The sequence below is a fragment of the Dicentrarchus labrax genome, unplaced genomic scaffold (genome assembly GCF_905237075.1).
Source record: "Dicentrarchus labrax unplaced genomic scaffold, dlabrax2021, whole genome shotgun sequence".
In the NCBI taxonomy this organism is placed as follows: Eukaryota; Metazoa; Chordata; class Actinopteri; family Moronidae; genus Dicentrarchus; species Dicentrarchus labrax.
This window is the reverse complement of record NW_026136718.1, coordinates 10,547,052-10,559,263: the sequence shown is the minus strand read 5'-3', so window position 1 is coordinate 10,559,263 and position 12,212 is coordinate 10,547,052. Positions and strand designations below refer to the sequence as shown.

The 12,212-nt window shown below is 37.7% G+C and overlaps 1 protein-coding gene across 1 annotated transcript in view; it reads left to right on the top strand.

The window, feature by feature from the left end:
• Positions 1–5,518: 5,518 nt before the first annotated feature.
• Positions 5,519–12,212, top strand: part of LOC127349913 (E3 ubiquitin-protein ligase rnf213-alpha-like) — a 41,628-nt gene continuing 34,934 nt past the window's right edge. The window contains 10 exon segments of the mRNA XM_051375989.1: positions 5,519–5,624; positions 6,102–6,208; positions 6,468–6,589; positions 8,095–8,854; positions 9,296–9,489; positions 9,693–9,824; positions 10,056–10,261; positions 11,547–11,698; positions 11,700–11,819; positions 11,934–12,175. Coding sequence (XP_051231949.1) covers positions 8,831–8,854; positions 9,296–9,489; positions 9,693–9,824; positions 10,056–10,261; positions 11,547–11,698; positions 11,700–11,819; positions 11,934–12,175 — 1,070 coding nt within the window. The 5' untranslated portion in view covers positions 5,519–5,624; positions 6,102–6,208; positions 6,468–6,589; positions 8,095–8,830.

The window sequence follows — 12,212 nt, the reverse complement described above, 5'->3', positions numbered from 1 at the left end:
ACTTTCCCAGAGTAAAACAGGAGTGATGGTAGTGACAGAAGTGTTAATCAGCGTGCCTCCTTTATCTCAAATGGTGGTTTCCATCCTTTTTCCAACCCGACTGTGAAACAGAAAAATGCAAATTTCATTTTGTGGAAAAATGTTCTTACAGTCTCATGCAATTTTTATTTCACCTTGAGGCCTTGAGTGTTTGATTTTAAACTAAACGTTACCACAAAGAACCTTTTAATTTGAGGAGAATATGATTTTATAGCCACCGGTGCAGCATTTTCTACATATATATGAGGCGCGTTTTAAAAGACTGAAACCTCTGCAGTTAATGTGGGAAGACAGCGGGTTGATCTTTCACATCTGGACAGAAACTGCGCTGCTGCTGCTGATGGGCGATACAGTGGCTCAGTGGTTGTTTAAATATGCGTATTGGTCCTTTCTGTGTTTTTCTTCTTCCCATGTCTGTATGGGTTTCCTCTGGGTTCCTCCCACCATCCAAAAGGTCAGAGGACTAAATTGCTCATACGCTGGTATTTGTATGCAGATGCTTGGTTTACTCTATCACATGTAATGTGGGGATGTTTGTAAATATTACAGTGTACTCATCAGTGTAGTGTGTACACACTCAAAACATCACTTCCAGTATCCCGCAGTGTAATAATGTGCCCCTAGGATTGATCGTATACCACTATTGTTCTGGGTTTATATAAATATAGCTCAAACATCCCCTGAACAAGTACTGCATATTCAGAAAATCTCCTGAACACAGACAGAACTAAACTAAATTCAAGCAACGGGTTTTTAGTTTTTAGGGTATACTGTATGATTATGTCTTATTATATCTGTGTCCTTATAAATGTTTAATTTAAACCTTGTTTTCTTATTTGTAAAAAGGGAAAAAGGAGGACTGTCCAATAAGCACAGACCTTCATTCGCTTCTACTGGACTCCTAATATTGTTTTGTCTACTATTGCACTTAAATGCATAAGATAAAACTATATTGCTCCCTGGGGAAATTTAAAAGCTACCCAGCAGTATATATTAGCTCCACCTTTATCAGCTGCAACAATAAAGTGATTTACACATTAATGTATCAATAATTATAATCATAGTAATATAACAAACATTATTCTGAAATTCTGCCTAATGAGCACTTTTACTTTTGGTACTAAAAATTAAAATGTTGGACTACTTGTAACAACGTATTTGAGTTTATTATTAGTTTAGTTTATTAATTAATAATAATAATTAATTAATCATGTTATTTTTATTGTGCATTCCAGGTAATATCAATCGAAGTGCAGTTAGGTTGTTTTAATTAAGCAAGAATAACTCAAAATACAAGTAACTTAAAACTTTATTGAAAAAGGTTGTTTTTCAAAAACATGTAAAGTTACCACATTTTACATAATTTAGAGTTAAACTAAGCCAAGTAATGGACAAAAGCTTCTTTTCAGTGCAATATTTCACATCCTTTCACATAAAACAAACATATTTTTTTATACATTCTGCTTCTTTTACTTTTATAAAAGATTTCCCAATGAGTTTATATTGTGATGTTTTAGTCTGTGTCCTGTTCAAATGGGGAAGAGATTTGTTTTTATATTCATAACCACACACACACACACACACACACCAGGAGGCAACACTCAGGGCAGCCGTATGGAGGAATAACCATAAAACTGGTTAACACAAGTTTACCACCATGAATCCAAAAGACATTTTATCTGACGGGTATTTACTGTTTTTGCTCAGCAGTTCTAAGTGTTACTAACTTGCTGGCTACCTATCAGCCTGTTTACTATAGCTAACTTGCTCACTTGGCTATAACGTTGGATATCTAAAAGGCTAGTTAGTGGAAAATAACCAGTTAACCACTGAGTACATTTTACTTCTCAAGTACTGTACTTAAATAACGCTACAAGTTTGAAGTACTTCCATTTATTTACATTTAGTGCTACTTTATTGTTCAGAGTATTGTTATTTTTACTTAGCTAACAGTAAAACAACTACCTTTACATTAATCTTATAACTTTAGTCAGTAGTTACTCTGCAGATTCACAGTAATAATACAAAATACACAAACAAACTTTTATTACGTATTAATACTTCATTGGTCCCACGGGGGAAAATTCACACACTGACCCATTTTTACTAGCAGCAACACTAAAAAGGATCATGTACTATGTACGTCTGAAATGGGCCATTCTGCATGATGAGTACTTTGTTATGCCTTTATTTGATAAGTTAGGTATAAGGAGGTAGAGGGTGACAGGACGGAGTCGAACCGATGGCTGCTGCAGCATGGACCCAGACCCGACATATGAGACACCAGCTCCACCAGGTGAGCCACCAGGGTGCCAGGGTTTTGGTATTTTAAGTTTTTTATGATGACTTTGACTGCAAGTGCAATATGATATGATGATATTGAAGGAGATGGAGCTGATCCATTTTAAGCCCTGAGTATTTGTACACACCTGCTTCAGTTGCCATATCAGGCCAAAAAGATGCACAAATAAGACAAAAAACAAAATAAAGAGTGAGTCATAGAAAAACGAGAGATATTCCACAGATAGAAACAAATAAAAGAGCAGGCTGAGTTAATATATAATCAGAATAATTAGAATTACAATATATTCCCTTTCAAGTCAAACATTTTTAGATATAATTGGTCATTTTTGACTCAAATGCTGCGTAACCATGATACTTTAGTACACCTTGAGTACAAATATTACTGGTACCACAGATGAACATTCAAGAGATTCAGAACAAGGGCAAACCTCACTAAGCTGAAAAAGATTATAATCACCAGTATGTTTTGCATAAATGGACCTTGAGAAGGGTTTCAAGTGAGTTTCAAGTTAATTCATTCTTTATGAATTCGCCCCTCAATATCAGTCCACCTTGGAAAGAAGGCCAATCATCAGCACACCTGTCTCCATTGCATCCAGCACATTCTTGATTTGTAGTAGTGTGTGGTAGCTTTATACATGTTTAATAGTGCACCCAGCTTTCTTTTTTTTCTTTACCTCACTATTGCAGTTCTGCCTCCAACAGCTGACACTATTTCCTGTCCAGTTAGAAACCTGTGGGCGATGTTATCTGTCCCTGGCTCAACAGGCAACAGCAAATCACTGCCAGCTCTGGTTCAGGTGCTCCTTGGGTGATTGTAACTGTGACCTCTGACCTCCCTGTGGAGGGTGAGTATGTGTGTGGCATCAGTATTTGTTGATAAGTAAAGTATCACAGATAAAATAATACAGACACTAAAACTGAAAGATTTTTCAAAACCTTCACAAGTTGCTGTCGTCTCAATTCACGAGATGAAAATATGCCTGGGAAGGAACAGCATTTCTGTGAGATGAATGAAGAAAGAGAGAGAGAGAGATGCAGAGCGTGGGGGGAGATGTTTTCCTGGCAGGCTGGGATTAGATGCGGTTCCATAAATATGCTGGGCAGCTTGGTATACTTTGTGCCCACTGGTAAAAATAGGCCTTCTTCCCGAGGGAAGTAGTGACGTCTGCAGCCTGCCTGCATCATCGGCCACAAGTCGGCTTCATCCTCATACTGGAAGAGGCAGAGAGACAAAGTGTGGGGGGAGCATCAGTGATCACCATGGCAACACATGCCCGAGTGACGCAGGTGAATGCAGTTGAAAGGAAGAGAGGTAGTGATTGGCTGGCGACTGCAGTGGTGTGTGTGTCTGTGTATGGAAGAGGTGTGTGGGTGGTAAATAAGCGGGGGAGGACTCAGTAGCACTGAGATTAGCACCCACACCCCCCAACACACACAAACACACACACACACACACACACACACACACACACACACACACACACACACACACACACACACACACACACACACACAGTCCAAGCCTGTTAGCACGGTCAAGAATTCAGCCTAGCATTGAGATGATATGATTTAGCACGCTACTTGAGCACTGACTTCAGAGGCGGTGGAAAATAGAGTTATTTTCCTCCCTCACAAATGCCATCTTGGATATTATGCATGCATGCATTTTGGGAGGAAAATATTCCCCACATGAACTCAACACATCCTGCTGTTTCATGTCAGTGCCATTAAAATAGACCTTTTGGCAATTCAACTGCTTTGGCTGAGCGCTAGTCCTGAATTTAATTAATTTCAAAGGTTATTCTGCCCTCTAGTCTTCTCCTTGGTTGCAGTTTTTCTTCCAGTTGTCCTGTTCTGTCTCTCCCAGTCACCTTTTACAACCCGTCCTAAATCATAAATAAGCCTTCAAATCCAGAATTGTTGTCTCATCTTGTTGGCATTTAGTGGTAAATATCATCATGCAATCTGGTAATGCAAATACATCTCAGACTGGTACAACACTTCCTCCTTGTCTGCTGTTCCTCTTGTAGCAAAAGCAGTAATTCAGGACCACAGCTGCAGTACTCCATCAATACCTACAGTGGTTCTGCTCAGCAACAGTGCTGCACTGAAGCACTGTAGTGCAATGCCAATCAATGTAGTTACATGCATAAATATTGAAGTTAATAGTCTTAAGAGTAAAGTAGAGTTTTACAAGACAAAATGCAAAGTGCCTTCCTAAAGTCTGCAGTCAGCAACAATGTATATTGCATCATCCACGTGTGTGTGTGTCCTTGTGCGTCCTCGTAGTAGAGCTTGAGACACAAACAATACAGGGACCATAAAAACATTGCATTGGAGCCTAGATGCAGATAATGGAGGATTCATTAATGGAGGACGTTTTTTACTCTGCAACAATAGATCAGTCCAAACACAGTAACAACAGGACTATGGGTTGGGCAGTGGTCATTAGGAAGGAGAGGAGCAGACAGGACAGACTAATGGTTGGTACACTATGACTGGTAAGCGATATAGATAAACTGGCATGGAAAGGTATTGACTCAAGGCTTATACTGGACTGCGCTAGAGAATGAGGAACAGCTGGGGAAGGAGGATGTTTAAGTGATGGCTGAGGCAGGAAAGCTCTCTAGTGACAGCTGCTGGAGAGGCTGGGAATGGCAGGGTCTGAAAAGATAAGACAGATTGAATGAAAAAATCTAAGCACTGAAATATATTTAAAATAGCCCCTTTTTAACAAACTGATTAAAAAGTCAATTCAAATTAACCACATATCACTGTCTTATATTTTGACAAAAAAAATTGTTCATCAAGTCATAATTAAACACCGTCTCGGCTCATATGTACTCTCAACAATGAGAATTCTATAAGATGTTATATTGCACAAGTAAAAAACAAACTGTCATACAGTATATTGTTGTGTGCCATGGTGTTATGGGTTTTTAATTGTTGTGTTGTAAAGTTATAACTGTCAGTAAGAAGGTATGCAGTTAATAGGGCTTCCCTGTCAGTACACATTATATATGTCCCGACCATATCGCTGCCTATTGAAGAGTTATAGCAGTTGTTTCAGTTAGGAAAAATGCATGACTTTGCATTCTGGGAAATTCTTTGGGGAAATGTATTTGTCAAGTGAAGTGAAGTAGAAAAAGTCAAAGCAGCCACGCCTTTTTACTGTAAATGAAAATGAAAGTAAATGGATAACCCACTGTAAGCTATATAACGTCAGTTACTTGCTCAGATTTTCAGTGTGAACCATGTAAAGAAGCAGAGCAAACAAGGTAGGATTTCTGTAAAAGTTCATCTTATGAATAAAACATTAGGTTATGCTGACTAGAATGTTTATGTAATGTGTCTGCAATTGTAAATTCAACGTTAGTGATACTAAGAGGATTGTTTTTTAATTCTATTTTTGTATAACAATAGAATTTACTGTAATAATTATTTGTTATTAATTAATTTAAGGATTAGGCTTGACTAAATGCTGCCTATTGAATTTCAAGCAGATCACTCTGCGCTGTGTTCTTGTTGAAAGATAAAAAACAGACAGAGAGGAACAAGGAAGTGAGACAAACTCCTAACAGAACATTCTTCTTATACATATACTTATTATTCTTCTTATACATTCTTACTGACCTTTATTCAAGGAAATAATTAAATGGCTAAAGTAATTTGTAAAAGGAGCAAAAATTCTGCTTATAATGCTCAACAAATATATCTAAAGGTTACTCAATTCCTAATGTTATTTGTCTAAACAGATGCATCATGTTTTGCCCTGAATGTGGATATCAAGTGGAAAGTTCATATAAATTCTGTCCTAACTGTGGCTGCAAGTTACCTGCCTTGACTCAAAATGAAACCCAAGGTAAGTTTACAATTTTCTGTTAATTTCTAATGGTTATTGGGTAAAATATAAATTCATGGGGGATCATTGTTAAGTGCATCATTTTTGTGGACATCCACAAGTTCATCTACTGATTTATTAAAAACCAACATTGAATCAGTATTAAATCACTTCATATATGTGATGTTTTTAAAAAAATCTTTAATCTTTTATCTTATGGTGCGACCATAAAACAATGCTGTTATCTAATTAATGTCACATAACATTAATTGTTTCCCAGATGTGGCCACATCAGCAGCAGGTCAACCATCAGTCGCTGCTAAGGAGAAGAACCAAAAGGAGGAGGGAGACCCAGCTCCAAAATGCATTAAAGAAGAACAAGAAAACACTGCCCAGATAAAGGTGAAAAGACTAAGAAACAGTTATTGTATTGACAGCGTTTTCATGCTCATTAAAAGTGTATTGTAATGTTGAAAAAGAAAAGCATTGTTCATACCCACAAGAAAACCTTTATTTACTCTTGCTGAAACTAAAACATTTTCTGCCCTCTAGTTTACACCAACATTATCTAGGGCGGTAAACAAGCTCATAAAAAAATTTGCAGGGCAAGCCGGTGTGTGTGGCTGATGCCCTCAGCAGTGCTGGAAGTATTTGCTTGTGACGAAATACCACTTAATGTGTTCATATAGTGGTGTTGACTATTTGTTATTTAACAATTGCATAACTACAGTTCAGTTCTGTGATTTGACTGACAAATACACTGCATTTCCAATAACTCCATCATAATAAAAGCCCTCAACTGGTTCAATAGTGGAAGGCTTTTAATTTGAAACAGCAGCAGCAGGTCTGTTCGGTTATTAGTAAAAATACAAAACCATAGGAATGAAACTAAACTGGAGCACAGAGAGCAGAACACAGACAACTTATAATAACAAAGCTTTCTAGTCACCAGTCATTTAAACACAAGAGTACTGTTTGGAAGCCTTAGTTTTGCATTAAGTCTATCTCCCTGTTGTGTGGCAGCTTACTTAGTCAAACACTTTCTTATGTTACAGATAAATAGTACACTAATGTTTCTAAAAGGATGTTAGGCGAGAAAAACAGGCAATGCAATAACCAAATCTTGATTCTTATTTGATCAGTACTGCCTTGTTTGACTGTTTGATCTCAGTTTCTGGAGTTGTGCTGGACAAACTCACTGAGAATGACTTGTCAATCACAAGCATACCCTGCTTTATTGTCTATTTTACTCTAAATGGAACCATAGTTTACATATGTTCACATCATGCTGTTTGTTGAAACTAGCAAAAGAGACCATAAACTCATAGGGAAACTGTTTACTGAGCTAATAAATCAAGTGAGAAGGACGGTCATTTTATCCTTACATTGAATACAACAAGGCTTGTTTTGTGTAAATGACTGAGCTGCCTCCTGCTGGCCATTAGAAAGAATACTGGTTTAAGGTACTAAAGCATTGGCCTCATTTCTCAGACCTAGAAGCTCTATCTACTGATTATATTCTGTCAGTGTTTCACAGCTTATGTCAGGCCTGTTCTTGAAAAATATCAATAGCTGTTTGAGTTTCCTTCAGTATGAAGGCCAAAGAAAGTTTTTTCTGTAAAATGAATTCCTCCATGGTAGCTGAAATAACAAGAGGTCACTGTCACTGAAATGTATCAGTTATCATCATGACACAGTTTAATAGTTGGATCTATCTTGTTAAGACTTTCTAGTTTAACATAGCTATGAATGACTGAAAAAAGATGGCGTTACCATTGTAATTAAAATATTTTTATCATATTGTCTTCCTTAACATGGATCTTTTTCATTTTATTAAATTGTGTTCTGAAGAACTGTTCCTTGGCTGTACACATTAACCACTCACCTAATGAGGTAATTTCTGCCAGCAGCCGGTTTGTGATGACCCAGAGCCAGCCAGAGATGACGCTGAACCACAGGACCCATCACATAACGCTGCCAGCCCAGCCACACTGGAAAATGGAGCCACAACCTCATCCCCCAGTCAGACAGTCTCAGTTGGCGAGTCAGTCACTACCACAAAGTCACAAGTCACAGACCCTTGCAAGCAGGAAGAGAGGCTATCTACAACAGCTTGTGAAAGTTACTCTCAATCATGCAGTGAGGTGTCCCCTGGATCAGACATGTCTGTTTCCACAACACAGCCCTCCCCTACACCTGCCAGTGATAAACTGACAGAGGAACAACCAGCTCCATCAGATATTAGTACAGAGAACAGTCCCTGTGCAGATTCCTGCTGACAAGCCAAGTGACGTTCCTTCTGAGCTGTCTACTTCTGCGTCATCACCAACATTAACTAAAGAAACCAGCTCCACTGCACCTGAATCGTCTGAGCAAACCCCTCAAGAATGTGATTCAGTAGCAAAACAGTCTGCCAGTGAACAAGATAAAGATAAAAGAATCCATCCTGAGACACAAAATCTCTCTGGGAGGCCAAAGGAGATTGAACATCACACCAAGGCTGAACAGCATGCATTCCCTAAACAAACAGACAGAAAACAAGGCCAAGCAGCCAGAGATGAGAGAGGCTGTAGCTCAGATGACCCAAATAAAAAACCCAAACCCAAGAAATCTGATGATTCTGCTGATCCATGTCCAGTAACAATGCAAACAGCTAAAAGCAGTGAGGTAGTTATCAGTTAAATACATTGAGTTTTAACCCTTGCTATGATTCAAACCCTAAATCATTAGCTTATAACAAGTACTAAATGATAATAGTGATGGTAATTATGTATAATAATTGTATATTGACAACAATTTTGCAATGATTTTCATCAGTCTAACATGAAAACCATATTTTGGCTACAATAATGGATACAGGCCATTGACTGTGTATTTTTTACCAACCGCCTAAGTGGGTAATATTTCTGTGTCCATTTGAGTTTTACAAGTAAAATGTGACAATACAAAAGGTATGATAAAACTAGAGTACACAGTTGATTCTTCAGCTTCAGATTCCCATAGGACTTCAGGATGTTTTAGCTGTATTCATTATACAATAGATATGGTAATATCCTGAAAATCCGATCAGGGCTTTGTTTACTCTTTAAATTGTATTTTTTCTCACAGGCTGTTGACACAAGATCTGATGAAAAAACAAACACAAACCTAACAGAGAGACAGGAACGGCAGCCAGGCAAAGGGGATGTAGATGTCTCCAGGTCACCAGTGCTCACCTACCCTCTCAGTCAGAGTGATGAAAAAATGGGTCTTGTGGCAGCAAATATTTTGAAAGCATCTACTGAACATCAAGCACCAAAAACGTAAGTGGCGAGAAATGTATTTTAATTTTAATCTGCTGTTGACCCGGAAGGTCACCTGTTCCTAAATCATAACCAAAAGAGAGAAAACATTTCAGATCAGACTTCTAAGTATTGCTATCATTCTAAAAATATTTTGATATACTATTATTAATTGTATAAATAAAATATGGGGTAACATGTATGTACTTTATTTTTTTCATCAGTGAATGTATGACAGTGTACTTCCATGCTGTCACTGCCAAAGACTTGGATCCAGGGAAGGATAGGATTTTCTTAAGGTCTGAAAAGTTGCTTGGAACATGGGATCAAAATGTCCTGGAAATGTTGTTCTCTAGGTATGACTTCTTTTGAAAAACGTGTTCTTCACAATTATACCAAAATATTAGTTTTTTCAACTCTTCAAAAAAAACCCAATGAAATAATGAAATCAGACTGTGATTATGGACTTTCTTCACCCCTAGCAGAAGAGTAACAATTATTTAGTTGATTGTTTGCTTTGAAATGAATCATTTGTCACATCTTAGCCTGTCTCATCACTAATAATAACTGTGAACTGTGTTTCACAGGCCACTAGGGGACAAAAGATATCTTGTTGAAGGACAAGTTCAGATTCCCAAGAACATCATTGATGAGAGCATACCCTACAAATACGTCATTTTCAAGCAAAGTGAAAATGGCTATCAGGGCATGTATGAGACCATCTACCAGAAAGATGGAAATCAATATGTCAACAGGTGCCTGAAAATCAAAGAGGAATTTTTAACACATGAAGGTAATTCAGATTCACTTCTCTCAACAGAAACTTGTATTCGTGTTTACAGACTAAAGCCTAACTAATAAATCAGCCATGCAGATATGAGCCAGTATTAGTTTATTGTTGATACATTGGTATTGGCATACATTTTGAATTAACAAGAAATGGCAGTATAGAAATTCCTCAAAAGATAAATTTGAGGTAATCTAGAAACTCAATTACATACTTTGTCCACAAGAGAAGACAGCAAGTTTATTTTAGGGAACCAAGGGGGACAACAGATGCTAAGATCTAGGACACCTTCTCCAAACAGTAAGATGTTTGGGCAATGTTTGAAAGTGAGATGTAGGTTGTCAGATGGGCTGTTTTAACATATGTATTGTATGTAAAATATTTTACTGGATTATTTGATTTATAGTATTTTAGAATATATAGAATTTGTTTGTTGACACTGTCAAGGAAATTATTATAATTATAATTATAATTATAATTATAATTATTATTATTATTATTATTATTATTATTATTATTGTAGGACAGGATTTGGTTAATATTTATATACACCAATCAGCCATAACATTATTGACACTGACAGGTGAAGTGAATAACACTGATTATCTTGTTATCATGGCAGCTGCCAGTGGGTGGGATATATCAGGCAGCAAGTGAACATTTGGTCCTCAAAGTTGATGTGTTAGAAGCAGGAAAAATGGGCAGTGTGAAGATTTGAGTGACTTTGACAAGGGCCAAACTGTGATGGCTAGACAACTGAGTTTCTCCAAACTGCAGCTCTTGTGGGGTGTTCCCGGTCTGAAGTGGTCAGTACCTATCTAAAGTGGTCCAAGGAAGGAAAAGAGGTGAACCAAAGACAGAGTCATGGACGTCCAAGGCTCACTGATGAACGTGGGGAGCGAAGGCTGGCCTGTGGGGTCTAATCAGACAGATGAGCTACTGTATCTCAAATTGCTGAAAAAAGTTAATACTGGTTTTGATAGAAAGGTGTCAGAACACACAGTTCATCACAGTTTGTTGCGTATGTGGCTGCTTAACATGATGACCACCAGGGTGCCCATGTGGTCATAATGTTATGGCTGATCGGTGTATATTCATCACATAAAGACAAGGCTGGCATGAAGAAGGGCGCTTCAGTATTAAGGAGCACTGGAATGAAAGTGAAGTATTAGCAGTGAGTGTTATTATGGTTATAAAGGCTGCTGTATATACCTGTGTATGTTTGGATGTTATTAAAATTAATATATAACATAAATTATCCCTGTTTATTTTGTACTCTTGGACTTTCAAGGAGAGTGGCACCAGTATGATGATGTGATTTATCTGGAGGTGAAGAAGAATATCTGGTACGGAGAGTTTTCAACCAAAGAAGTTGTAATGAAAGGGAGAGACCTAGCTGGCAGAGTGATGCTGGATATCATCTTTGACCTTCTTACATCTTGGGAATGAACCAAATGTGGACAACTTCTTTTTCCTGCTACAACAGTTCTTCTATACATACAGCTATCCTGTACTCCATGATGGCAGGGAAAGGTCGTGGGGATTACCCTACGGTAGTGAACAGGTAAATATCAAATATTTTATTCTATAACCTTGTCATGGTCCCCTAAAAACAAACAAATTGAAATGATATTAGTATTAGAAGTTGATTGTTACCTTTTTCCTTTACTTTTTCTAGGTGGAAAAGCTGCTCAGATGTGCTCTGGAGGACAACATCAAGCCCACAAAGCAGAAGGAAACTCTCTTACCACCTCTGCATGCAGGACTTGTCAGTTTGCTCATTTACAACAAATATCTGAAAGATGACATGAGAGATCAACTTTCTAGTTTATGTGATCTTCTTTGCCTGCCTAAGAAACCACAACACCATTTCCTCTCTTTCTGGAAAACATTTGCAAGCCCTTTATCAGATAAAAACAGGTAAGTAATGTGTGGTTTGAGTTTAAAATAAGATAAC